Genomic DNA, 27,480 nt, shown 5'->3' with positions numbered 1-27,480 from the left:
AGATTCTCTTAGTCCTGCTATGCTAGCTGACCTTTGCAAAGAATCCTGGGTATTTCAAACTAAGAACATTTAGTATAAGAAACAAAACAAAACAAAAACAAAAACAAAAACATTTCCTTGATGTTTAAGAACAATATGAAAATGCCTGTTTAAATTAACCTGGCAGGCCTGGCCTGTGGCAAGATGGTGAAGAAGAAGTTGATGTGAAAGCCCACTCACCCAGCACGTCCTCACTTCCCCCTCATCTCACATGCCCTGGGACCTCATCTTGTCCTCTGCCAGGCTTACTCTATTCTGGCCAAAGATGCCTAGAACCGGGAAAAAGGTTTTTGGATTTGACTAGAAGGAAGTCATGGGCAAGTTTAGAGAGAGCAGTGAGTCCATCCAATCTAAGCAAAATGTAGTGTGATATCTAAGTGATCTCCACAGTATAGTCTACACAGAAAACCTAGCGGCCAGTGAGTTTTTACCCAGTCCTGCCAGCCTGCCCATTTGAAAGTTCAACTGTGGCTCTGCTGAAAAGCAATCAGATCTGTTATTGACACTGTTTCATTCTGAATAGTGTGGAGCACTAAAGGCTTTCTTTACTTAGTTCATTAGTTAACTAACAAGCACTTTCAAGCACCTACTGTGCATGGAGCACTGTCCCAGACACTCAGCTATTGCCGTTGCTGCTCCTGCTATTGAATTTCTAAATACAGTCTGTTGCCAGACATCCAATTTTCTGAGTGCTTGCTCTGACAGGGAACAATGACTAATGAACCAAACATCAGGGAGGGCCCTCTGATCTCCAGCACAGAACATGCCCATAAAGGCAGAGTCTAATTTGTTCAGCAAGCAGCTGCCAATTCTTCTGGGATCTTAATTACCTGGAGCAGTTTATATGGGTGAATCCCCTTGGGAGAGAAACCCTGAACCCTGTCTTTCTCACACCCTATCATACTCTAGGCTCTACAAATGGCTTTAACTTCCAGCCACTGCGTATGGGTACAAGGCCCAGGCCACAGCAGTTCACCAGACAGGCATTCCAGGCACTGCCCACGGGCCTTCTTCACACCCCTACTTGTACACACACACACACACACACACACACACACACACACACACACACACAGGCAGCACTATTTTAATAGCGGAAAACTCTCTGGACTGCAAGTCAGAGACAGGGGTTTCAACCCAGCTCTGCCTCTGCTTCTCTGTGACCTTGGGCAATTTTTTTTCTGTCTCGGGGTTTTTGTTTGTTCTCCTGAAAAATGAGGGGCTGTACTAGGTGATTTCTACATGCCTTTCCAATTCTAGAACTTGAAATTCTGTTCCATGAGCTTAAGAGAGCTGTGTAACAAGATCAGGTTTGTGGAGTGGGATAAAATAAGATGGAGCAGTGGCCGCTCAGGAGCCCCAGCAGCCACCTCATGGAGAAGCAGAAATCGCTGCCTCCTTGAGTTGGTCCTTCCCAAAGTACTATACTGCTTCTGAAATGGTTCACAATCCAGGCTGGTGGATCTGGGACACTGTGGGCTCTTCCTCCCTTGTGCCTCAACTCCCTCCCCTGTCATTCCTTTTATAACCCTTGTTCCAACTCTTGTTCCTTTTAGCTAGCTCTTTAGCTCACACTGACTAGTTCCCTTTAGCAAGCTCTTCAGAGAGGCCAGTGACTAAATGGTCTCAAGAGTCTCCCAAGTTTGTAAAATGTAAATAACAGCCCCTGCCCTGGCGGCCTTCACAGGCTTTCCAGAGGATCAAATAAGATAAAGTCTGTGAAAAAGCTTTAGAAATTGTCAAGTGCTATGCAAATGCAAGGGATTATTATTAATGATGGGTGGGGAGGCAATCACATGATGTGAGAAGCAGAGTGCCAACTTGCCTATTCTCTGCACCATCTTAACTACATAAAGGCACTGGCATTGCCAGCCAGCCAACCAGTGTGTAGCCAGTCTGTAGGAGGGGGTTATTTGATCAGCATTACCCTCCACTGTCTGCTAGCAGAGTTCAGAGCCAAAGGGGTAAGGACAGGAAGAGGTTAATTTTGATATGTAGAGAAAAAGGCCTAGAGTAGTGATTAAAAAAATACTAGACACTGTCTTTCAAACAGAATCTCACATGGAAAACCCAATTTATAAAACAGATGAAGGCAGAGCTACTCTCGTTGAAATTGGGGTGACAGGCAAGGGGTCCCACTGGCTAGGTCCTCTATTTGCCCTTGAAATCACTCCAGTGGAACACATTGGAATCAGAAATGTAGAGCAGAAGCGCTTGCTTAGCACCTAGGGCTCCCAGGTATTCAGAAGGCAGTCATAGTGTAGGCACCGGAGGAGCTGGAGTACAGGGCACAGAGAAGGGGGGGTTGAGAGAATGCTACAAGAAGGCCGACAGAGTTGGGTGCAACATCTTTTGTCTACTCAGCAGCTTTGTATAGGGTCCCAGATCTGCATTCTCAGGTTATCCTAGAATGGGACTGCAGCTTTGGCAACTGTGCAGGAAGGCCTATTAAAAATGAGAATCCAAGCTGGGCATGTTGGCACGTGCCTATAGTCCCAACTATTTAGGAGACTGAGGTGAGAGGATCATTTGAGCCCAGGAGTTCAAGGTTACAGTGAGCTATGATTGCACTTGTGACTAGCTACTGCATTTCAGCGTGGATAACACAGTGGGACTCTAGCTTTAAAAATAAAAATGTGGATCCAGAAATGGGCAAAAACAAAGCTGTGGACCAAGTGAACATGAGCAATACTCCTGTTTACTCACTTAGCTTTGAGGGAGAAGGAGTTGCTTCCTAGGGTGAGTATGCTGAAACAGCACCTTCCAACCTGCGGCCCCACCATGAATAAGCATCCCTGGCATGGTGACAAGAAAAATGCTACCAGGGATTGGCCAGACATCTTTAGGTGGGTTCAGTGGCCAGATAGGTAGACCTACCCCAGCCCAGGGGCTGAAGAGAGGCAGAATCCGAGAAGTGGTAGGAAAGGGGAGAAAGCGAGTACAGTGAACAAAACTGCAGACTCAGCATTACAGGCAAGAGATATTGGGTCTGACCAGAATTGGAGCCCAGAAACAGGAGACACAGAACAAGGAGTGAACACTGGGATGTTGAGAAGGGAGTGGGAAAACTGAGAACAGCTCCTTCTTGAAGCACTGGCCCCATTTTCCCATCCTCCCCACCCAAACAGGCTCAGCAACGGGGCACATCTGACTGACTAGGCAGAAACTGATCAGATACTACAGGTACAAGTTGGAAGAAGCTCCAAGCTGGATAGGGGTATGTGTGCCCAGGACTTTCACACAGCCAGGGGATGGGTGGTAGCCGATTCCCTTGATGCAGATGGAACAGTGTAAGGGATTTTTGTTAAAGTCGCTAAAACTGGAAGGATATAATAACTTAAAAATCACCATAGAGTAAATCATACTGGCATCCTAGAAACATCCGGTGCCGGTATTTCTATATTATTAAGGCAGTTTACAAAAGCCCAGCATCTTTCTCTAAGAGATTCTTATTCCACATGTGTCTTCCCCTGATTCCTTTTCCACATGTGGTGGCCTAGAGCTGCTTCTCAAATTACCCTGAGGTAGCTGCTACAGAGACACGTTTGCTGTGCCAGGGCTGAGCAGGAAATGGGTAACCCAGAGAAGAGGATCAGCAGCAAAAGCCATTTATGCTTGAAGGAAACGAGAGCATTTGGAATTCCGGTGTGCTTGGGCGGAGGGGAAGAGGTCGTTATGTCAGCCCAGACAGTCTTTGTCCCTGCTCTTCTAGAAAGGAGCAGTGGGACCATCTTGGAAAATGTGTTGAATGAGAGAATCACTTGGCTAGGGGTTACTTCCCTCTGTAAGCTGTATGAGCACAGACACTGGGAAGGAGGTGGAGAGAGAGGCTCCTGAGGGGCCTAGAGGGAAACAGAACTCAAGGAGGAAAAAAGAGCAAATGAGCCAAAAATAGCTTTGCAACAGACCCTTCTGAAGGGCTGTAACCCATGCTCTGTAAGTGGTTAGAGCTCCTCCCTTCAAGCAAGAATGGTTTTGCTATTACAAGTAATTGTCTCACTATTGAGTTCTCAGATATTTTAAAAAGTCAACTGAATCAGGTATGCAGGAGTGAGAATTTCCAGTTTCTTCCCTGAATCTTCCACAAGTGGCTTCCTGGCTGATCAGAGGAGGGACCAGAGGCCTAGGCAGAATTTCAGCTACTTGTTCTGCAAGCTAAACTGGGGACTTCACCTAGCCAGGATTTTCTCAGTTCCCTCTACTAAACTCAACCACATCCCCAGGGATGGCCTTACATAGATGGAGAGGGTCGCTGCCAGCATGGTATGATTTGAGCGGATAAAGGTAAGAAGGACCATGCCCAGAAACCTTGGCTCTACTAGCCCTCCACTTAGCCTGCAATTCTCACTTAGTTGACTCCTTTTGGAAGTCCAGGTATAAACAAAATTGTTGCTTGAGATGGGGAGCACATTCAGCTACTACCATCTGTTTACACCTTAGCTGGATTAATTGTATCACATTAGCATTAGTATGAAGCAAGGCCTGAAGGCCATGGTCAAGAGGCAGGAGATGAGGAAAGTTCTGGAACATGAGCTATCATCCTATAGTTGAGAGTTCAGAACAGCTGGGGTAGCATCAAGGAACTTGTGCTAGAAGGGAGAATGAGGAAGAAGAGAGTGTGTCAAAAACAAATCTTAGCCACTTCACCATTTTCTGAGGGTTGGGCCTGTTTCCTCTACCCCAACTGAAAATGATTCTGACTTGGCAACTAATCTTACAACAAGGCAGATACAATCTCCTCTCCAGACTTTGATTCATTTCCCCAGAATTCATACTCATCTCTTCCCCTTCCCACATAATGCAGGGCCCATGTGCAGGGTGAGGAAGGACTGAGTCTGTAGCCTGGGTGGCACTCTCACTTTCCCTACTGGGCTTCAAGGTCTGACATGGCCCACCCCTGGCTTCCAGAGGAAAAGAGCAATAAAAACCATCATTAGTTCTTTGTCATGGCAGGGTGGATTTGCCTCCTTGGCCAAGTCCCTGCCTTGCCGACAAGGAATAGGGAAAGGAAGCACAAAGAGCTTAGAAGGTTGGACTTTCTTTTAGCTTATCTCTACCAGTGAGTGGCTGCTCTCAAAAACAGCTGGATTTGACTTTTCAGCTGGGGTCCCTTTGCACCGGAGAAGTTAGAAGCCATTTGGACGATGAGAGTCCCAAAGATGGAGTGCTGCTGCCCAATTTTAGATTCTCCAGAGACACACCACTGGAGCTTAATGAGGCTGCCAAGGGAGCTGGTCTGGCAGCCTCACAGAGGGGAAGGGACAAGAAGAAAAGATTTAGTCCAGGCTCAGCAGAGTATTCATAGCCAGGATACGCAAGACAGGCAAAAATGCAAAAATCAATTCACAAGCAATAATTAAGTCTAGATAGAGCCCAACTGAGTGAACTCACTGGTCTCTGTGGGATACAGGAACCAGAGGAGCCCCATCCACCTGAGTTGCCACTAGCTCCAGCCATGGTGGCATAGTACCAGTGCAAGCCTGCGGTGGCAGGATCAAGGGTCTGGGGCCTATCCCTTTGGCTTCTAACTGCCAGTAAAAGAGCAGTGCAAGCCCATTCTATCCTTCCTTCACCTACTGCTTGGTCACTAGGAGAGTGCACCTGGCCAGCTCTGCCGTGTTTTCTTAAGCGTGTGCTGAGCCAGAGGGGAGAAAGGGAGGGAGAATGGATTCAAGGAAGGGTGGAAGGGCCAGGATGCTGGCCTCCTGAGGTAATATAGATTCTCCATGAATACACTACTGACTGTGATAGGTAGCAGTGCTGCCTCTTCCAATTCTAGCACTTCTGGGAGTCATTTCTCAGTTCACACTTCCCTCCTGTGACAGATACATAAATCCTTGGCTGAAGAGGCTGCCGTGCCCCTTCCTGTCTCAGATGTGATTTTCCTCAGATGAATTGCACCACCTCCTTCAGACTCACATAGGTCAGATGATACACTGTGATACAGCCATCAGGCTATGGTGAGCAGGGAGACAGGAACCATCGATTTCCTGAGAACTCCTTGACTCTGTCTCTACAAGTCAAACTAGGTACCAGTGGGCATGCCCCTTAGAACTTCCTGGACAAATCCATGGCATATACAACCATATGACATATTCCAAAGACACACAGAAATGACTTCGATATGTTTGAAAATCAACTTCCAAGTGTTTCTGGGTGGCTTTTCTATTTTGTAACATATCAAAGACAATGCTTAGTTTCAGCCTAGTTCCTGCCTACATCCAGTTTCTCCTAGTTTCTGTATATATTCCAGGGATACAAGATAATTTTCATATCAGGCCACATAATTAGAAAGACAGAACTACTGGGGGGAAAAGTAGACCTACAGTGCAATTTCAAAACAAGCTACACATGATTTTCCCTGTATTATCTCTATTTTGGATTACCCATGCCACATGTCCTATGTTCCCCCAGCCATGTGAAATACAATCATGCTTGGATTTGGAATCCATGTGTAGTGGGTAATATGTTTTTGCATGGAACTTCCATCTATGCTGCACTTAGACTGGTGTCAAAATGATCCTGCACCTCTGAGTTTCCAGAAACAAACTAGAAGGTAGCAGTGGGAAGAGCCTGAGATTTTGTTATTGCTATGGATAGTCCACAAAGTGGATGATGAATATAGGGATAATCAAAATGTGACTCTATCCAGAGACAAGAATGGGACTGTGTAGGTAGGCAATTGAAGGCAGAGGCTGAAATGGATCTCTAGCACACAATTTACTATCATTAAGGAATGAGCATGATACTGGGTGCTCTAAATAGGAAAGAAACATGCAGGACTATGAGGTCATCTTCTTTCTCTATTCCATGGTCATCGGCCACTAACAAAATTCTACACAGCTCAAGTTTCCTGTGGGACAGCTAGCTCAAGAGATTAGGGCAGGCAATTGGGTCCTCTGCTGTCCAGTTAGTTTTGCCCCTTTCCCAACCTCCATCTTGTAAATGTGTGTCACTGATTAGACGTGGAACTGGGGTGACTGGCTAAGAGTAAAGGTGTTCCTGCTACAGTCTCAGCTGTTACAAAGGACAGAATGAAATCTCTGGTGGAGAACTTGGACACTACCTAAAAGATGGAGAATACAAGCTGGTTCCAGGTTTTCTTTTTCTTTTTCTTTTTTTAAGGATTTAGCTAATTTTGAAAAGAAGGCTGACAAGGGACATAATAATTACCATTTAAGCATATTAAATAAGTATAGGAAAGCTAGAGGAAAGAATTAGGAGGAACAATGTCAGAGAGCAGAGGTTGTTAAACACTTGAATGTGCGACCAAAGGACACTGTGATATTTCCATTCTTGGAGGTATTTGAAGATCAGCTATCTCTGCTTGAGGTTCTTGCCAAAGACAGTTCAAAGGATGAGCCAACATAGAAAAGACATGCAAAGTTCCGAGGTATAACCCAGCCAGAAGGCAGGAAACCAGACCCATAACCTTCACCACCTTTCCACTTCACCTCATGGCTCACCCTCATGAAATCCTCAAGGTGAGCCCAAAAGGAAGCAGAACTAATAATCATGCTTTGTACTGCAGGGCAATGGAATCGGGAAATGGACCAAATGTTTTTACACAAAGCCCATCACAAACTCCTGGCAGAAGTGGGAACTCTCCTGTACAGTTTGATTTTGTACAAATTTCCCCCCAAATCTAGTTCAAATAAGTGCAAGTCCATGTGAAATTGCTGCAGTGACATATTTCCTGTCCTTCTACTGTGGCTTTGTGCATTCAGAGAAAGATTATAACCTCTTGACTTGCTTCCCGGAAATACCTCCTTAAATTTGGGTTGAATATGCCCACAAACAATGCTGAGAAGAAATCAACAAAGGCTGGTGAGGACAGCTTCACCGACTCTCCAGCGCCTATTTTCCCATGTCTGCCGAAGCATGGCAGAGACAGTGCCCTCAACCAAGGGAAAGGCCAGTTGCTAATCTGTAGTGTTGAGTGTCATGGGGCAGAGCAGGACACAAGGGATACAAAAATAGCAGGTTGTTCTTACACTTGGAATAAGGCTGTCAGAGGGGGACTTCAAGCTAGGTGTGCATGAAAAAGATCTCAAACTGTACTGTATGGCTTCTATTACTTATCTTCTGGCTTCTCTTGCCCTACCTCTGCTAAGACGCGGTGTCCTCAGCTCCAGTTGTCTACTATTGTTAAGATTTTTGCCATATCTGAGTATTGTTATTTACTTAATATTTTCTCCAGATTTAAAAATGTCTCATCCTTAAAAATAATATTTTTGAAATTATAGGGTGTATGTGTTAGGCACATTTTCCCCCTAATACATATTAAATAAATAAAGAGCTATAAAAAAAGTTAGTCCATGTACCACCTAAAATCATCTTGCACACTACCAGTGTATGTTTACCACACTTGAGGAAACAGTGCTCTCTGTATAGTGCATGCAGATGGTCCCCACCGCCAACAAGCAAGGCTTTATTTCCTTCTCCAATGTAAAGCCAGCAGGGCTTTAGACTGCCCTGAAAGGCCAGGATACCATCCTGAGCCTGGCTCCCTCCCTCCTTCCTCGCAGGGCCAGGCCCTGGACTTATTATTTTTCTCCTTTCAGGTGGTAGCCTCAGCCAAGGCTGGGGTTTGCAGCAGAACACAGGGCCCTTATTCCTGGTCAAGTGTTCCTTCCCTCGAGCTATTTCCCCTGCCGAGAATTCCACACTAGACTTCACTCAACTCGGCCAGTGCCCTCTGTGGAGTGGACTTCCTCTGCCTTTGCCCCAGGGGTTGCATCGGCTGGAGTGCCCCAAGCCCACATCAGTAGCTTGCCTGTCCGCGCTGAGCTTACACAGGCCCCACGAGCACTTGGTGCCCTTAGCTGGGAACACGGTCTTCCCTGGGAAGCCAGCCACCACCCCTGTCCTGTCCTTGCTGTCCGGGTGGTCAGGAACACGAAGGAAGGGGCCAAAGCATTCTGTAAGCAAAAAAGACGTGTGCCGACTTTAAACAGATGGACTGTGTAACAATCAGGGTTGACCAACAAGGAAACCGACGTATATGTAGATACTTCCAAGTCGAGGTGTCATGTCCACCTCTGGGAGTGTTTTGGAAAAGATTCTTGTTTCAGCTGATGTGTTATGGTCCTTTAGTGGTTTACAACTTTTTGTTGTTATTAAATAGATAATTATTCTTCATCCCCACCTCCACTCTCCAGTTTTATCTGGAAACTTCCAGGATCTGCGAATACAAAGTCATTAGAGGAGTGGAACTGCTGGTGGGGAGGCGGGGCGGAGGCCAGGAGCTCCGCCCACCGCGCTCCTGTGGCTCCTGGTGCTGCGGAACATACAACGTCCACGTGAAGACGTCTAGTTTACTGGCGCTTAGCTTGAAAACCCTCCCGTAAGAAAAAGCAAGCCAAGGTGAGGACCAAATCCCTACGAGCTTTAAAAGACATATATAGATTCTTATATGTGACCTCGTTTGTTTCCAGGTGTAGACTCTGTTTGGTGAGAACGGTGGCACAATCTATCTCCCCACTTTTCTTTTGTTCTCCCGACTTTCTGTTTTCTTTCTCCACTCTCCTCCTCTTTTCTTCCTCATATTCACCCTTGCCTCTCCTCCTGTCCCCCAGACCTTCCTCCCTTTCTTCCTTTCCCCTCCCATTCTGGCAGCCCCTAAGGCACCAAGGAGGACCCTAAGAGTTTTGTGAAAACTATTGTCCCAAGAGAATCCCTTCACTTGTTTATTTTTAGAGTAGGGGCCTCCTTCTGTTTCTCAGGTTGTAGAGCAGTGTAGCCCCATCCAGGGCTTAAGCAATCCTTCCACTTCAGCCTCCCAATCTACAGGTGCTTGCCATCACATCTGGCTAATTTTTCTTTTTTCCTTTTTTTTTTTTGGTAGAGATGGGGTCTCACTATGTTACCCAGGCCGGTTTCATTCTCCTGGGCTCAAGCCATCATCCCATCTCAGCCTCTCTAGTAGCTGTATCTACAGGCATGTGCTGCCATGTCCAGCTATTTTTATTTTTATTTTTGTAGAGACTGAGGCTACTATGTTGCCCAGGCTGGTCTTGAATGTCTGGCCTCAAGCAATCCTTTCACCTTGGTCTCCCAAAGTGCTGGGATTACAGCCATGAGCCGCCGCTGTACCTGACCCCAATCTTAGGAATTTATAATTGATTAAGATTAACTTGATGGGCTTGGTGGCTCAGCCTGTAATCCCAGTACTTTGAGAGGCCGAGGCAAGTGGATTGGCCTGAGCCCTCGGGTTCAAGATCAGCCCAGGCAACTTGGCGAGACCTTGTCTCTACAATAAATAAAAAAATTAGCCAGGTGTGGTAGCATGTGCCTGTAGTTCTGGCTACTTGGAAGGCCGAGGCAAAAGGATCGTGGGAGCCCAGCCGTTTGATGCTGGGGTGGCCATGAGCATGCCACTGCACTCCAGCCTGGGCGACAGAGTGAAACTCCAATTCAAAAAAAAAATCACCTGAGAAATTATTGTTTGAATAACGAACTGAGCTGAGAGGAAGGAGGGCAAGCAGAGAGGGAGCAGACTGTGTGGTAGTTAGGGCACTAGAGCCGTGGACAGGTGTCTAGACAGGTGGAGGAACGTTCCTTTTCTATTCACTGTCGCCACTGCCACCAGTTTGCCCAGCAGTGGAAAATGCTGGTAATGTGTGGTTGGCAGAGGACATTATAGATGATCTACCATATAGGGAACACTGAGATATTATGCATGGGCTGACAAGACACCCTCTGATTAGTGAAATGCCACCTACTATGGCTTAGAGACTCTTAGCATATAACCTAGAGGAAGGATAACCAACTTTGAAGGAATCTGAATGCAGTGAAATATACCAAACACCAACACCCACTGAGCAGATGATTGGTTTTTGGTAACTCATGTGTATATTATTAGGGGTGGGAGGAGTGTTTATATATATCAGCAGTTAGTCTCTCAAAGGGACCTGCATTGAGTCATGCAGCAGTGGGCCAGTCTGATTTCTCTTCTTAGGCTCACTTTTTAATTTGGATGTCAACATCTGAAAATCCCCCTCGATTCAATTGAGAATTTCTGTAAAGATACATGTGAAGAATTCAAGAAATGCATTCTGGGTTCAGCGCTTGCACTTGGGGGTTGATGAGGTCACTGGAGACTCTTGATTGAGGGGTTCAATAGCAACTACATGTTAATGACACCCCAAACACTCATTTCAAGTCTATCATCCTTAAGTTTTTGAAATCGATCCTAATGTTCTAGTCAGCTTGGACCCTCTCTTGGGGTCATGACTTACACATTTACCGCCTTCTCATTCTTTTTCTTTTGCCTTGTTTATGTAAACTCCCTCTCCCCCCACGGCACCAGTCTGACATTCTGGGGTTCAGTGACTTATTCAACCATGCAGTCCACCTCCACATATCAAAATCATGTAAATGTAGTCTTCCAGAATATCTGAGTTGGAAGAGACACTACAAACCATATTGTCTCTCCCACCCCCATTTTGTAAGTAGGGAAAGCAGCCCACATAAGGGCAGGGAGTTACTTACTCAAGCTCAAGCATCAGATTGGTGGCAAAGTCTGGACTTGAACCCAAATCTTCTGGATCCAAATCTGACCCACTTTCTACCACCTCGAGCTGTAGCTCCTCCAGGAACTGTGCCTCCTCCCCAAGCTCTGGGTTCTCCCCGAGCTGGGGCTCCTCCACGAGCTGGGGCTCCTCCAGCCTTTCCACCTTCATCTCACCGCTGCCCAGGGAAGCCTTGATTGCCTGTCTGGGGTTGGTTCCCTCCTCTCTCTTACTTGAGTGTGCTTTTGCTCTGCTCTCTGGCTCTTGTGTTCTCTCTCTCTCTCTCTCTCTCTCTCTCTCTGTCTCTCGTCCCCCCCCCCCCGTCTCTCTCTCTGTCTCTGTTTCTCTCTCTCTCTCTCTCTCTCTCTCTCTCTGTAGCTGCCGGGCTAAGGCAGGAGCAACTGGAAACTCCAGGCTCAGAAGAAAAAGTGCTCAGGGAGCCTCAGAGCCAGCCTGGGATGGCTTGGCTGTGGAGGCGGGAGGAAATTCACGGCCCTGAGTGCCTTTGGGGGCTCCCAGGCTCTGAGAGAAGGCTGGAGCTCCTGGGGCGAGCTTCTCGGGATCTTCTGCTGAGGCTGGGCCAGTTTCCTAAACTAACTCCCAGACTGAAGGGGAGGGCCGGATCCTCAGGGCGGGAGGGGGGGCACCCAGACGGCGGCTCTGCCAGCCAGCCCCTGTGGTTGGAACTTTCAAAAAGACCAATGTTTCAGCAACTGATTTCTTTTCCAACCAGAACAGCAAGGCTTTCTGTCCCCCTTGCATGACTGTGGCTGTGGCATGCAGCCCTAGCCTGAGCAGAAGCAGGATTCCAGGGCTGGGGCTTCATAACACCCAAACCACTGGTCAATTCCACTAAATAAAATCAAATAAAAAAACACCGTTTTTGGCATCAGGTGTACCCAAAGCTGGTCTCCTGGCATGGAGATGTTGTGTACCTACTGGGATGGGATGTTGCATAGCCGTTTAGTGACGAAAAGTCGGAAGGCCATTGGATCAGAAAATCAGGAGATATGGTTTCTCTTTCTAGCTGGTCACTAATTGGCTGTTTGGTTCGAGGCAGGTACCCACCCCACTTTGAGCCTCAGTTTCCTCGTCTGTAATGGGAAGGGATCAGACCCAGATGGCTGAGAAAGCTCCTACCAGTTCTGAGCCTCTGTGTCTCCACCTAAGGTGCATGTGGAAGGCAGAGGGGCCAGCCACCAACCCTGGGAAGGGAGAGGCTCAAGAGCTTGAAGAGGCTGTCCCCAGCCCCCTGCTTTCTGAAGTCCCTCCCATATGCTAGCAATACCAGCAGGGCACCCTCATGCTTCTGTAGGTTTTAATCTATAGCAAAAATTTCACAGCTTGCCCCCCAGCAGTAGGGAAACCAGAAGTGTTCTTAGTCACTTATACCTGCCTTTTAATGAAGAAGGTTGAGAGAGCAAGCCTGACTGGAAGAAAGCTTGCCAGACTGGGTTTCAGGTGTCACCTGGCCTTGGGCAGGAGAAGGTTTGTGAATGATGGTGCAAGGGGAGAGGTGGGTAAGAGGATGTAGTGAGAAACGGAGGCAAGGCAAACCAGATAAGGTTTTGTTCTGATACCACATGATAAAGAGATACTCAGTGCTTTCTAGGAGTGTCCTCGCACTTAACTTTCCTAACCACATTACCACCAATTTGTAGAGGAGGAAATGAGGTCCAGAGAGGTTGTCCCTTGCCAAGGTCAGTCTGTCAGTAGTTGTTGTTTATCAGATGCGAAGCCACTGTGCTTTATGATTACATGCTGGCTAACGTCTTCTGCTTCTTGGCAGAGAAGCCCATGCAAGTTCCCCACAAGGGCTAGAGTCTCCCTCCCCTCTGAGAGAGGGACAAGGAAAAGCAGAGGGGGACCCTGCCTCTCTAGGATCCTGGATTCCCAGGTCCAGGTTCCTGCTCAACGGCCCTGAGAACACCTTGCAGCTAATGAATATACTAGTAAAGCCTCCCACATTTAAAGAGGAGACCTCTGAGGACACAGCATTTTGGAGACCGTTTTTGCGGGTCAGTTTCAAGTGTAATTTTCAGCACATTGGTTCTCTGTTCTCTTCACTGACCTCCATCCTGTTCATCTGGCAGGTGATGAGTTCTTAAAAAATCTTCCTGATCCTGGTTTTCAGCTGATAGGCCATTATGGCCCTTAGGGAATCACTCTGCTTAAATAAATCAAGGCTAATTGATCTTGGCAGTGAGAAAATTTCTTTGGGGGTTTGTCCCTATCTATAGGCTTTGGTGAGCCGAGGAAGCTTCAAAATTTGTATCTTAGGGCATTAATGTTTTTTCTGCCTTTTCTTGCTACTGATTTTTGGGCAAGAATCAGAGAGAACATGTAGTACCCCAAGTCTTGGCAAGGTGAATTTTCTTTTGTGAATTTTCTGATTCTAGGTGAAGTCCCCTTAGCCTGTGTTCTCATGGCTTCCTATTCTTTTCCTTCATGACCATCAATTGTAATGATGTTTTTTTGTTTTGTTTTTTTTTGAGTTGGAGTCTCACTCCGTCACCCAGACTGGAGTGCAGTGGCCGCTCCCGGCCGCCGCAGCCTCGACCTGCTGGGCTCCGGTGATCCTTCCACCTCAGCCTTCCAAGTAGCTGGAACTACAGGTGCGCGCTACCACACCTGGTTAATTTTTTTGATTTATTGTAGAGATGAGGTCTCGCCAAGTTGCCCGGGCGGGTCTCAAACCCGCAGACTCAGGCAATTCACTCACCTCAACCTCCCAAGGCGCGGGATTACAGGTTGAGCCACCGAGCCCAGCTTGATGTTGTTTCTTATGTAATTAATATTCGATGTTTGTCCCCACCACTAAATTTTAAGTTTCTTGTGGCAGAGTTCCTACATGGTTTATTGTACCTCCTGAGCCTAATTTGTATCCCCTGTGTCTAATCTTTGTTGCGTGCCTGAAGGAAAAATTCTTCTCCTCCATGATAGGCACCTGGGGTGTGCAGTCTTACTCCACTACTTTCAGCATAGGGTTGGTCCCCAAAATAGAGTGTGGGGGATAGGGTGCCCGGTTGAGATTAATTTAACCAAGAGACAAGAAGATTGAAAGATGCTGAAATGGGCCCTACCAGCTCTATTCCCCAACACTACTCCAGTCACAGGAGAGTGTATGCTAGTTTTACTAAACTTCATTGCCATGTTAATTATGATAATATTCTCATGAAAACACTTTCATCTTTCACACATGTACTTTCCCTTTCCTTATAAGCACTTGATTCTGACCCCTTTGCTTTTCCCATCTGTCCAGCCCCGTCTGTCCACGGTCCTTATAAAACCAGCCCTCTTACACTTTTATCCAGTTTTTCTAATTGCTGCTGTCACCACTTCCCCATATTTATAAATTACATATAACATCCCTTGGTAATTTCGTCTAGCTTCTCTGAATGCTTGTAGTTAGGAAGTTCTCTCTGTTATCTAATCTCAGTTTTTCATGCTACAGTGTAAGCCTGTTTCCTCTTGTTCTGTTCCTTTTTTTTTGACAGAGCCTCACTCTGTCACCCAGGCTGGAATAGCACAATGGCACAATCATGGCTCACTACAGTCTCAAACTCCTGGGCTCCAGAAATCCTCCTGCCTTAACCTCCAAAGTAGATGGGGCTACAGGCACACACCACCATTCCCAGTTAGCTTTTTTTTTTTTTGACAAGGTCTCACTATGTTCCCAGGCTGGTCTTGAACTCCTGGGCTCAAGCAATCCTCATGCCTCGGCCTCCAAAAGTACTGGGATTACAGGTGTGAGCTACCACTCCCAGCCTTCTTGTTCTGTTCCGTGTGGTTGGGAAATAGCTAGTCACCATCTCTGAGTTGAAAATTTTCTTATATTTAGAGATCAACCTCTCTTCTCTCTCCCTACTGCCTTCCACCTCACCCATAAACTTCTCTTAGATCAATACTCTCAGTTCCTTTAGCTTTGCCCCTCAAGTCCCTCACATTCCAGGTTTTCCTCCTGTTGGCCAAACAAGTCCTATTGGCCTTATCCTGACCCTTCACAGTTGGATTCCCTTGGATCACGCTGAGCTCTCAGCTGTCAGCTGCCTTGCCATTGTGGTGGGGCTGCCTCTCTCAAATGAAAGCTCCTTGGGACACTTCTAACAATTTATTTACCCTTCCTGGAGGTGTAGCCTCTCTTCCCTTCTGCATTCAGGCTGTTTTTCAGCCTGGACAAATACCTGACATTTGCAGTCTGGAAAATTTACACCTTAGACCCCAGAAAGGAGTGCAGCCTGAAGCTCTGTGTCCCACTGCCTCAATACAACGTGAAGCATTCATAACTCAGAAGGAAGCCCGCAAAGGGAAAAGAAAACCCAGGCGATCCCTCCTTTCTTTTTTTCTTTACAGTAAATAATTTACAAAAACAAATTTTCCTTCCCACAGGCTATATTCACTTTATCACTGGTCCTCAGGGCCAGCCTTTACATATTTCCATACTGTCATGGACTATTTTTAGCAAAGGATGACATTAAATACTAGTTGCCCCATGGGCTTCAAACTCATCTCTTCCTCTTGTCAGAATGTTGTCAATCCTCCCCTTTGAGACCTGCTGGCTACTCATGGCCTAGAGATATTTCCAGGGGTGTGAAAGCTGCCTACATGGTATGACTTCAGGGATTCCTCAGAAAGTCCTCTGTCTGAAATGTCTCCTTTGGCCTGGGTCTGATGATGAGAATTTCAGTATTAGAGATTCGTTTTTTAGCTAGCTCAAATATCACTTCCTCAGGAAGCCTTGTCTGATCCTTTGTTACTCTCTGACAGAAGCCTATTCCTCTTCCCTCTTGGCACTTAGTTTGTAGTTATACATTCATTAGTGTGACTATTTGGTTAATGCCTGTCTCCCCGACGCCACTGACAATTGATGATAGCCAAGATCATGCCTTTTTTTGTGTTTCCCATTATATCCCCAGTACTTAACACTGAACCTAGAACACGAAAGGTGAGCAATTTATTGAATCTGTTTATGAACTTAAACGTGAACTTAAATGTTCTCCAGAGCATTGGTGGGAAAGGATGTGGGCATGGGTGTCTAGGACACTAACCTAAGTAGAGGACCCCAGAAGGCAAGGATGGGGCATTGATCATAAATAGCACCTTGCTTCCTCAGTTTGCCTGAGGCCAGTTCATTTTGCTACTCCAGCTTCCTTTCCCTTTCTGTCAGCACGAGGCTTCTCACCTTTCTCAACTCTATCCAGAGGCCTTCACTTATAGGGCATCTGGGAAGATGGATTGACCAAGGTACCGATGAGGCTAAAATGACACCCCTCGGGCCACCAGCAACTTTTTTTCCAGAGAGACTTGGATGGATGATATATAAATTCTCATAGCAGCTCCTTAACACCTTCCTATTACCCACATCAGAAGGGGTCTCATGAAAAGAGGACAGAGATGCACAGTTATGAAGTCACAGTCCCCAGGCTCCTCTGGTGCCCGCCTTTGACTGTACTCCAAGCTCAACCCTCCAGGTTCTGATTGGCTTTCTCTAGAATACGGGGGAGATGCCTTCCTGCTCCCAGGCCCAGAAGGCCTCCATCTACTCAGGGCTACCCTAGGTTCCTGAGGAAAGGGCACTAGGGTCCAGCTTGCCCCCAGCCAGAGAGGGAAAATGACGGGAGAACCAGAGTGGGCCTTTCTCTCTTATTCCTGAAACTTGGTGACTCTGCATTCTAGCCCAGGAAGAATCAAAAGTATTCTCACCCCAGGCCAGCCCCTTCCTACCCATGAGCCCTGCTGAACTGGCAAAGTTCTCCTCCTCTCTCCCAACCAGAAAGTCCTGCTGCTTCCCACTGTGCCAAAGCTAACCGATTCTTTGAGGCCCTGCTGGAAGCCGCTGCCATAAAGAGACTCTCCCTTCCTAGTTTGCTTTGGCATGGCCTAAACTCCAAACCTGTGGACCCCGGGAGCAGTAAGCTTAAGGCCCTTCCCTCAAGGAGCAGGAGCCTGGACTGCTCTGGCAGAGGCCTGCAGTCATTCCAGTGCTTTGTTCCCCTCTGGCCTTGGGTACAGCTGCTCCTCTCCCCCCAGCTGCACCCTTAGCTCCTCACAGCCCTGGTCCTAGCCTCTGACGTCTCCTGTGTCCTCTACAGTGCTTAGCAGGGTAGACATTCAATAAATCTGCAGTCAGTGCTCAATAAATAGCAGGCCCTTGGTCAATAAATGATGGATTGATTAATTGAAGTGCTCAGTCGCTTTGGTACAAGGCCGAATGAGGCGCTGCCATCATTCATTTCTCTGTGCACCTGGGCAGGCAGATTATGTTGCCTTAAAACTGAGCAGTTCTTTTTCTTATTCTTTTCTCTTTTTTTTAAACTGCAACTGACTATGAACTAAAGGACAGAAGTGATAAGAAGAAGCAAGGGGCTGGAAGCCTGAAAGGAGTCCCCCAAAAAGGAAAATTCTGTACCTCCATCTCAGGCCCCCCCAAATTTCACTGGATTCTGGCCTTGATCTGAGGACTCAGGGTGCTCAGCTCTCCTGAGCTCTGAGATGATGGTCTTGGACTTGTCCGAGGACTTATGAGTCAGCTTTGGATACAAACCATGTGTGCTGGTAATTCCTACACCACCTTTTTTACTTTGTTTTCCTGCTTTTTCCTCTCTTTCTTGGACTGGAGAGCAGTGTCCCCACCTACTTTCAGCCTTTGAGCCATTTACCTGCTGGCAACATGGTGGGATAGGCTGGAGTAAAGACAAGGGAAGAGAAGAAGAGGAACTATTGGTTTAATCACATACCTTGAGCCAATGGAATATTAGATTGATGGGGGTTATTCTGTGTTATAGATAGATTAGCTTATTAGAGAAACATATCATAGAATTCAGCAATCCTGACTTCACTGGGAGCTCAGTTGCACCAAGACGGTAATATAAGTTTCTGAATATGCCTGGAAGAGAGCTAAGAATCACTGTGGATTCAGGCCAGCCCGAGGACTTCGAGACTTTGTGGAAAACAGACTGGGAACTGGCTCTTGAAAAGGCCTTCCTTTAAACAGCTCTTCCAGCTTCCAGTAAACCCTTCCCCCTGGTATCAGTCAACCTGGAGTCCCTCGGAACAGTGAGAGCAAGAGACAGAGAGAGACTAACTTCTGAGACCTGTTCTGGGGCCTCTCCATGCATCAGGTGTTTTGTGTGTGTGTGTGTGTGTGTGTGTGTGTGTGTGTGTGTGTGTGTGTGTGTGTGTGTGTGTGTGTGTGTGTGTTTCTCTCTGTGTGTGTGTGTGTGTGTGTGTGTGTGTGTGTGTGTGTAACAGTGCACTATCAGGTGATAGCAGGTCCCCACCTCCCTAAAATGCCTCAAGCCAAACTGAATGAATCCACTCTAGCTTACCTGTCTGCTTACTTTTACTGTTGAGTGTGGAGGCTGAGGAGGATCACCTTTGCAGTTTGACACTTGCCTCTGAGCAGACTGCTTGCCTGACACTGAAGATAGTAGGCTTTTCCTTACAAATTATGATGAGTTCAACTTGGACCCCCAGCAGACTTCCAAATGTATGGCCTCAGGAAGGCCTGCCACTGAGCAAGCAGAAGCTTAATGCCTCAGTAACCTGGCTTTGTTACATAAGGCACTATGCTCGATATGAGTCAGGGCCCTCGGGCTGGTCTAGGCTGGGCCTAGACTGGGAGTGAGGCTAAACAGCAGCGCCGAAGGAGGGGTATCTCGGGAGGGAGGTGAGTCAGGAAGAAGCTCCTAGAGTTGATTCCCTTCTACTCACTTCTCACCCCCTTCTTCCTTAGGGCTATCTGCAACCAATCACTGGCTAGACCCCAAAGCTGTGAGCATCTGCTCTCCATCTCCCCTGAAGAGAAGACAAGAGGAAGTAGGTTGAATACTCAAGGCTATTTTGTGAGTAAAATCTTCCTTCAAGGAAGGATGGGGAAGGTCCCGGTGGTGTTTTGTCCATAGGCAGGGGCCATTTCAGGATGAACCTATTTGAGAAAAGTGGCTCCCAGGAGAAGAAGGCTGATAAGGAGTCTGGTTCATCACTGACCAAACTTGCTTCCACCTCTTGTTTTCCCTTGGGCTGGAGTCTATCCAGTGGGAAGCATCCCATTCAGTCTCTTGTGCTGGTTGGGATCTTACAACTCTTACACTGTTTCCAGAAGGGCCATAGCTACTTTGGGGCAGGGATTCCCAGCTAGAAGGTATAAGGGAACTTACCTTGCCTGATGATAAAATTTCCTTCTACCTGCAATAACATTTGGAAAAGTTTGCTTTCTGCTCTCACAGACCCATCTTAGCTCTACTCCAACTCTAGTTAAGCTGGATTTTTAGCACAGTAGACAGTGCCCTCCAAAAGCCACGTTCTTTGACCTGACTCTTCATCAAGGTTGCTCTCTGAGGCTGGGATCTAGCTTTCTTGCCTTCATGGGGTTTCTGTTAGCTCTTGGGGTTCTATGGAGGGCCTTCTCTGCTAAAGCTGTGGCACTACAGCAAAGCCCTAACCCTTGTCCCATTATTTCGGGCCTTGGGACAGCACAATATGTCCTTGGCCATTACAGCTCTCTCATCTAAGAGGAAATTTCATTTTTCTGACCCCTGTGGTCATGGAATGCTCTCCCTTGAGTGTACTGAGCACACACAGTACCCCATCAAGTGAGCCCAAGCTTTAGTCCCAACTCAGCACATTGGTTTCACCAGGGCTCAAGAGGCTATTGCATGACACCAACCAATTTGTTATGTAAACCCAGTCAGCCATGGCAGATTATGGCTTCACAGTTATCTTGAGGGATACCTTACATAAGAGGAGAAAGTTCAGGTAGGAACAGAATTGCGATGAGCAAACACGGTGCAACAGCCACCACCAGGTGCAGACACAGCTGACCTCATTCCTTACAACCAGCCCACGAGGTGGAGGCAAGAACTCTGCAGGGTTCCATCACCCCAAGGACCCAGAGATCCTAGCAGTCTTGACCAGATATATCCTTCTCTATCTACGCAGACTCCCTGGCCCTCAGGACCTGTCCTGGAAAGGAGCCAACACTCTACCTGGAATTAAGAACTTGTTAGTTTATCTGGAAGTGCAAATATAAGCAGGAGTGTTAACCTTCTCTTTAGGCAAGGAGGGAAAATAAGGTCACCCTGAAAATAAGTATTTTCTGAGGTGCTTACATGGGTGTGTTCCTAGCAAAAACGAAGAGTAGATGAAATTCATGCTCTGTTCTTTCCACCTTTCTTTAATAGCATGAACCTTCCAACTAGACTTCTTGAGCTTTCATGCTGCCCAGAGCCCCCTGCTGTAGCAGCCCGCCCAAATTAAGCCTTCTGTGGACGCTGGCCCTGACTCTCTACCTCTCTTCTCCAAATCTGGCTTTTCCACATCCCATTCCCATAGAACTCTACTCCCAGTGAGTTGTCACCATGACCAAAGGTCTGATAAACAAATCCATACAAAGTAGTCAATGACGAGTAATGGTGTAATGGAATGTTACTTTTTAAAAAAGGTACACTAGATCCTGGCCATACATGAGAGATACATGCTAAAACTTTTCCTGGTCTCTAACTCATGAATGCAATCCTGAAAGTATGTAATTTCCCCCATATAATTTTTTATTTCCAGTTAGCACCATCACCTTGTTAAACTTCTTAGCTTTCTATTCATTGTCATCACTAGCACCAGCAGTTGACTCAGGGAGGGAGTGTTTTCCTCAAAGAAACAGACATTTGCTTATTTCATGAGAATTCCTACATATGTGTGGGCTGACTATAAGCAGAGGGTCACAAAAGTGTGTTGAAAAGTAGGTGGTAGGCAATGCCACTTCTACATATATACCCCAAAGAACTGAAAGCAGGAACTGGAACAGATACTTGTATACTAGTATTCATAGCAGCATGCTTCACAATAGCCCAAAAGGTGGAAACAACCCAAGTGTCCACTGACAGATGAATGGATGAACAAAATATAGTATATCCATATAATGGAATATCATTCAGCTGTAAAAGGAATGAAGTGCTAACATGTGCTACAACATGCATGAACCTTTACAACATACCAAGTAAAAGAAGCCAGGCACAAACAACCACGTATTGTATGATTCCACTTATGTGGAATATCTAGAATAGGCAAAACCATAGAGACAGAAAGTAGAATAGAGGTTTTCAGAGTCTGGAGGAGAGGGGGGCATGGGGAGTTATTGTTTAATGGGTACAGAGTTTCCGTTTGGGATGATGACAAAGTTCTGGAAATGGTGATGGTTGCACGGCATTGTGAATTGTGCACATTACCTAAAGTCACTGAATTGTACACTTAAAAATGGCAAACTTTGTTTATATATGTTTTAGCACTAAATATGTATTATGTTCAATATATACATATGATACACCTCTCTCTCTCTCTTACACACACACACACACACACACACACACACACACACACACACACACACTATTAGATGCTGTGTAGGGTACCAGGATCACTCATTGGTGAAAGTACTGTCTCCCCCATAGAAGCCTCCTAGAACATGTGATTTACATTTGCACCTCAGCAAAAAAGACAATTTCTTACATGTCTGGATTCTCATGAGGTATCCAAACCATGAATGTTACGTTTGCAAACTCATTTGTGTTTTTTAACAGAGAATATCCTTTAATTCATGAGTGCCTATTCTTTGTCAGACCACTAGGCACTCAGGAAATAGTTATTTTAAATTACCCTGGGCTATGGAAGGACTTTCGAAGCTTGATACCAAAAGTAAAAAAAAGTAAAAATCACAAAGGCTTAACCACATAGAAACCCAAATCCTCTCTACAGCAAAGAACTCCATCCTTAAAATCAAATGGTAAATTAGTTGACAAAGGGTTGCAATCTCTAATTCAGGGTTTCTCACGGTGTGGTCCATATACCACTGGTGCTATGGGAGAGGAGTTATAGACGGTACACTGACAGAGAACGGAATCTTAAACAGTATGAATTTAGGCACTACAGCAGGCAGCCCCTCAAATCACACCACGTAAGTGGCCATCTCCTCAGAAGCCAGGTCCAGGAATATACATTATGAAATTATTGGTTTTAAGACTCACTAAGAGAAGCACAAATATTTTTTGCACAAATTTTTTTTAAAACCTGATCTCTGAATCTATATCCTTCCCCTTTGTTACTCTATCAATAGGAAATATTGAATGAATTAGCACACATATAGCAATTAGATATGTTTGCTGTTATTGCTATTTTCTGAGCATCTATGTGTGGAAATCAGTTGGTGCCAGGTCAGAAACTTAAAGGTAGAATCCTAAAGATTTTAGAGCTGAAATGTAACTCAGATTCAGAGTATTTCAGACCACACTGGGTAGGTATGCTCTGGAGCCAAAGGCAGAATAGAGTTGATTAAGAAGTTTAGAGTAAAATCTTAGAAATAAATTTGAGGTTACAACAACAATCACAATAGAATATTGCCAGAGCTCCCATTCCAGCTTGCTACACCTTACAGGTCAGAGAATTTAGGCCCTTCAAATTTTAATTTAGGAAGTTTTTTATATGCTACACTTAAATTGGAAACGTCAGCTGTTTGTCCAGAATATTCTTTCTCCATCCTGAATTTTCCAGGGTTAGAAGCATATTAAAATGACAAGGTGGAGTCCCCTAGGTGACCAACCATCCAGTATCCCTAGGACTGTCTGAGTTTGATCACATAAAGTCCCGTGCCCCAGGACTGGAATGGTTGGCCCCCCTACCTAATAAGGACATTTTGACCATTTGGAAAGGTTCTGGGCTCACATTTGCCTCTGCTTAATAGGCGATTCTTAAGTGTTCTAACAATTTCTTCAGCGTTAGTTAAGTTATTAAGTGTTCTTAATTATTCCTTCATAGACAATTCATAGACTCCAATTAATCTAAGTTGGAGTCTTGACTCCCCTCTTCATTGTGAAGTATTGGGCAAGTTACTTAATTTTTCCAAGCTTCAATTTCCTTCTTTATAAAATGAAAATAGGTGATAACAGTACCCGTTCCATCTCATAGGGTCAGTGTAAACATTAAAGAAATTATACAGATATAATTCTTAGTATACATTGCAGATATTCAATAAATGTTAGCTATTAATCCATTGTAGTTATTAGTTACATAGCACAAGATTGAAGGGATGGTGTTTAAAACATACCCCCCCCAGAAGTTTAGCGGTACCATCTACATACCATCAGGTTGCATGCCCATTCCCACTGATTCATATATATAAACAGCACTGTCCATCAGGACTTCTGCCAGGCTATTAGAGTTACAGCATGTGGTTAAAACTGGAGGAAAACTACATGTAAAGCTTAGTAAGGTTTTCCGGCACAAGACTTAAATTGTAAAATCTTTACACGGGACCACGTCAACATTTAAGTAGCCATCAAACAAACAAGCAAACAACAACAACAAAACACGTTTATTGAGGACTGGCTGTAGAACTAGGGAAAAGCAAGAGAGTAAAACACAGCCCTACCCTCAAATTGCTTACAGTCTTGTGTTCCAAAAAAGTTAAGAGCTAAGCTGGGAGCCAGGGACAGGTTAAAAACAGACAAACTAGATATAAATCAAGAATGTGTCCCATCTTCTTCCCAGGAATATAGGAGTTCTCCTAGTAGAGGAATGGTCTGCAGAAGGTGGGGTGGGAGGAATAGCTTCTCCCTTGAAAGTCTACAAAGGAAAAAGACACCCAACATGAACCTGAAATGTCAAATCATTAAATGGAATAGGAGTAAAATGATGGCTGAGGTATGGAGACAGAAACTCAGGGAATTAAACGAAGTAAGAAAGAAAATGTTCAAGGCTGTCCAACCCAACCATTGGAGAAGCCCCATGACCAGCAATAATGGTCTCCTAGTTTGCTAATGAGTGACAGTTCTGGGAAAAACCTAATCTGATTTCAGAATCTCCAACCTCTAAGGTCCAGGTTGTCAAGGAAAGTGAGACAATGCTTTGTCCTGCTAAAACCATAAGGCTGTTACCACAGGACACTGTCACTCCCCAGCCTCAGTGAAGCCTGATAGCTTGCTGGTTTGCTCCTCTGTGGTTTTGTATGCCGAGTTGCTCTGACCCCAGGAGGCAGGATGATTGGGTACACCTTCCTAACAGTTCACCCTCTTCCCTCAACTAATGCCTACAATGCTCCCTATCATGTAGCATTTCCAGGCTTTGCCAAGAACAACGAGTCAATAAATTGGTGTCAGTGGCATAGATGACAAAGGAAGTCTTCCCATTCAAGAAGCCCAAGTAACCAGGACATTCCCGAGGTGTGTCACAAGTGAACACTTTGATCTCAGGCTTTCAGCCTCACACCTTGCTCACCCAGATCTGACCCTTCTAGGCCCAGAACCAGGGGACGTGCCCCTTCTCACACTCTGCCAAAGCCACAGAGGGCCAGTTTCTCTGCCAGTAGAAAGAATGTAAATGCTACAAGCGCTCTTTCCAGGTTTCTCCGCTACCCCTCCCCCGCTGCCACTCGCCAACAGAGAAGGGCAGATCGTTAGGAACCTGTTAGGGATTTCGCTCAGCAGGGTTTCAGCATCTGTGGGCTGAATACACTTGTAGTAATCTTTCACCAGAAATGAAGATTCCCTCGAAACCTGTTCCATCTGCGGCCTGGTTTATTTTAGACAATGAGATAATTTAATGCCAACAGTGAAATAATATGGGAAAGGGCTTCAACAGCATCGAAAATGCCCGAGAAACACAACTTGTTATAATGACACTAACGAAGTAAGCAGCCTTGTCTGTCTTGCCCAGAACCACTGGGACTTGGGCGAGGGGGAGGCGATGGTGGATCTATCTTGGGGCGAGAGAGGCAACCTGGTCTTAGCATTACATGAAAGTAGCTCCTGCCTTTCTTGATTACTTATAAAATTTCTTATTTGAGCTCCACTGCCATCCAAATATTTTGTGGGTGCTCAGAATTTCTTAGCACTTTGTCTGGGCACACCACCTGCCCACAACCTAGAATCTCAGAGCTAGAAGGGAACTTAGAGACACTAGAGAGGCCAGGCGACTTTCTCAGGCTCATGTAGACAGGTAGAGCCATAACTCGTACTACAACCCAGGTCTCCTACAGCGGCAATGTCTTTCTCTTACATAATCTGTGCTGTTGAGCAAGAAAAAATCCACCCCCGTATACACACACCGGTGCCCTGGCCTGATGGAGCTAAGAACACCTACTCCACAGCTGAGTTTTCTGAAGTTTCTTCCCTTGCCTGTAAATTGCCTCAGTCTTTCTCCCAAACCATCTCCGGTCAGAGGGTCTCGGACTGAAGGACAGCAGTCGCCTTTGGTTTTCCTATTGTGTTTCTCCTCTCTCCCCTCCCTTCCTTGTCTCCCCAGCAGGATTTCTAGATAGTCTGACCCATACTTCAACACACATCTGTGACAATATGGATTCATCTACCCTCTTTGCCACACACAGTTTTCGAGGCACCCAAGGGAATGTCCTAGGATGCTCTCTAAGGTTGCTTTTAGCCTATATTTGAAATCAAAGGCTGTGATCCATGGAGGAGGTGGAGTCCCCACATTTGGAGTCTCAGGAAATTCTCACAGGTCTCTGATTTGTCTTATTTCCCCCTTCCCTTCTCCCACCAACAGTAGCTTAATTTGACTTGACATTTTGCTTGCCCTCACATTCAGTCAGGGCCACTCAGTAATTTTAAATCCCTTGTAGTTTCAATCTGAGTTTGTACGTTTAGAAATGGGCTTTTGAGAAAGGTGGAACTTGAATTTCAAGAAGACCCCATGGCAGAATCTCCAAAGGGGCTATGGAAATGCATACATCTGAGGAGTGTGTACTGCCAGCTACCTCCAACCCATCTGGGGTCTGCCCACCTTCTGGGCACCAGTGTCCCCATGGGAAAGCTTAGAAGGCACCCTTCAATATAGGGCTCGCACCTGCCAGGCCTCCCCTCAGCTCCACAGTACTCAGGCAGCCTCAAGGTCCAGTCATGGCAGCCTGTGAGCCCCACTTCTCCAGTACCACTAGTGAACTTAGTAGTTGTCCCTTTTGTCAGAAGTGAGGGTGCCGCAGAGGTTGGTGCGAGCCGGGATCACGTCCCCACCATGTGCCCAGCCACCCACCTGTGGAAGAAGAGCAGGATGGAGAGCATAGTCTGGTCGATGTTGCGATTGCAGATGCCCTCGTTGATCAGGTAGCAGGGGTCCCGCAGCACAGGCTCTAGCGAATCCTGCCGCATTATGCTGTTGAGCTTGTCAGTATTGAGGTTCTCGAAGATCAGCTTTTCCTGCAGCTGGCGAAAGTTGCTCACGGTGGGGCTGCCCGGGTTGTTGTTCTCCCCACTGCTGCCTCGCTGGAGCCCGCTCCGGTGGGCCAGGTCCAGGCAGCAATTGCAGCAGTCGAGGCCGACAGGTGAGCGGCAGTCGATCTTGGACTGGGCCATCTTCTCAGGCTCGGGGGTCGCCTGGCCTGCGAGGTCAGGGTCGACTGGCAGGTGCGCACCCGCCGGGTTGGCCTGAGGAGACTCCAGGGTGCCTGGAAGAGACAAGCTGTGAGGAAAAGAGTTGGAAATTAGCGCCTAGAGCCAGCCACCCTCGGCTCGGCCCCTTTCTGGCTGTACTGCTAGGGGTGCGAATAGAAACAGCTGGACAAACAGCTCTGAGCGGATCCTTCGGGCTCACTTCCTCCTCTTCCTCCTCCTCCTCCCCCTCCTCTTGAGGCCGGGGCCGTCCCCCTGAGGTGCCACTCGCGGCCCCAGCTGCAGTTCCAAGTTTCCCAAGTGTGAGCGGGACTCGGGGCGGACCTGTGGCGGCAGGAAGGGCGGGCAACAGGGCAGAGGGAGAGCCGGGGCGCGCCCTCGCTCCCTCCCTCCTTTGCTCCCTCCCTCCCCGGTTCGCAGGCTCTCGGCTCTCGGGCTCCCCTGGGCTGTACCGGCTGAGTGGTGGCAGAAGCCGAGAGCAAGTGAGCGAGCTGCACGCCCAGGAGTCAGCACCGGGCTATGACAGCATGTAAATTACC

The 27,480-nt window shown here is 46.6% G+C and overlaps 1 protein-coding gene across 2 annotated transcripts in view; it reads right to left on the bottom strand.

The window, feature by feature from the left end:
- Nucleotides 1-27,465, bottom strand: part of TSC22D3 (TSC22 domain family member 3) — a 61,282-nt gene extending 33,817 nt beyond the window's left edge. The window contains exons 1-2 of one of the 2 annotated variants that reach the window (XM_021705997.1): nucleotides 27,266-27,465; nucleotides 26,586-27,011 (exon numbers count right to left, since the gene is read on the bottom strand). In XM_021705997.1, coding sequence (XP_021561672.1) covers nucleotides 26,586-26,905 — 320 coding nt within the window. In that variant the 5' untranslated portion in view covers nucleotides 26,906-27,011; nucleotides 27,266-27,465. The remainder of the gene's footprint in view (nucleotides 1-26,585; nucleotides 27,012-27,265) is intronic. The other variant, XM_008072188.2, reaches the window with a different exon arrangement.
- Nucleotides 27,466-27,480: the final 15 nt, after the last annotated feature.

The sequence above is a fragment of the Carlito syrichta genome, unplaced genomic scaffold, assembly GCF_000164805.1.
Source record: "Carlito syrichta isolate Samal-C Ts95f unplaced genomic scaffold, Tarsius_syrichta-2.0.1 Scaffold314870, whole genome shotgun sequence".
Taxonomy (NCBI): domain Eukaryota; kingdom Metazoa; phylum Chordata; class Mammalia; order Primates; family Tarsiidae; genus Carlito; species Carlito syrichta.
Note: the sequence above shows the minus strand (reverse complement) of the source record. Positions and strands in the feature narration are given on the sequence as shown.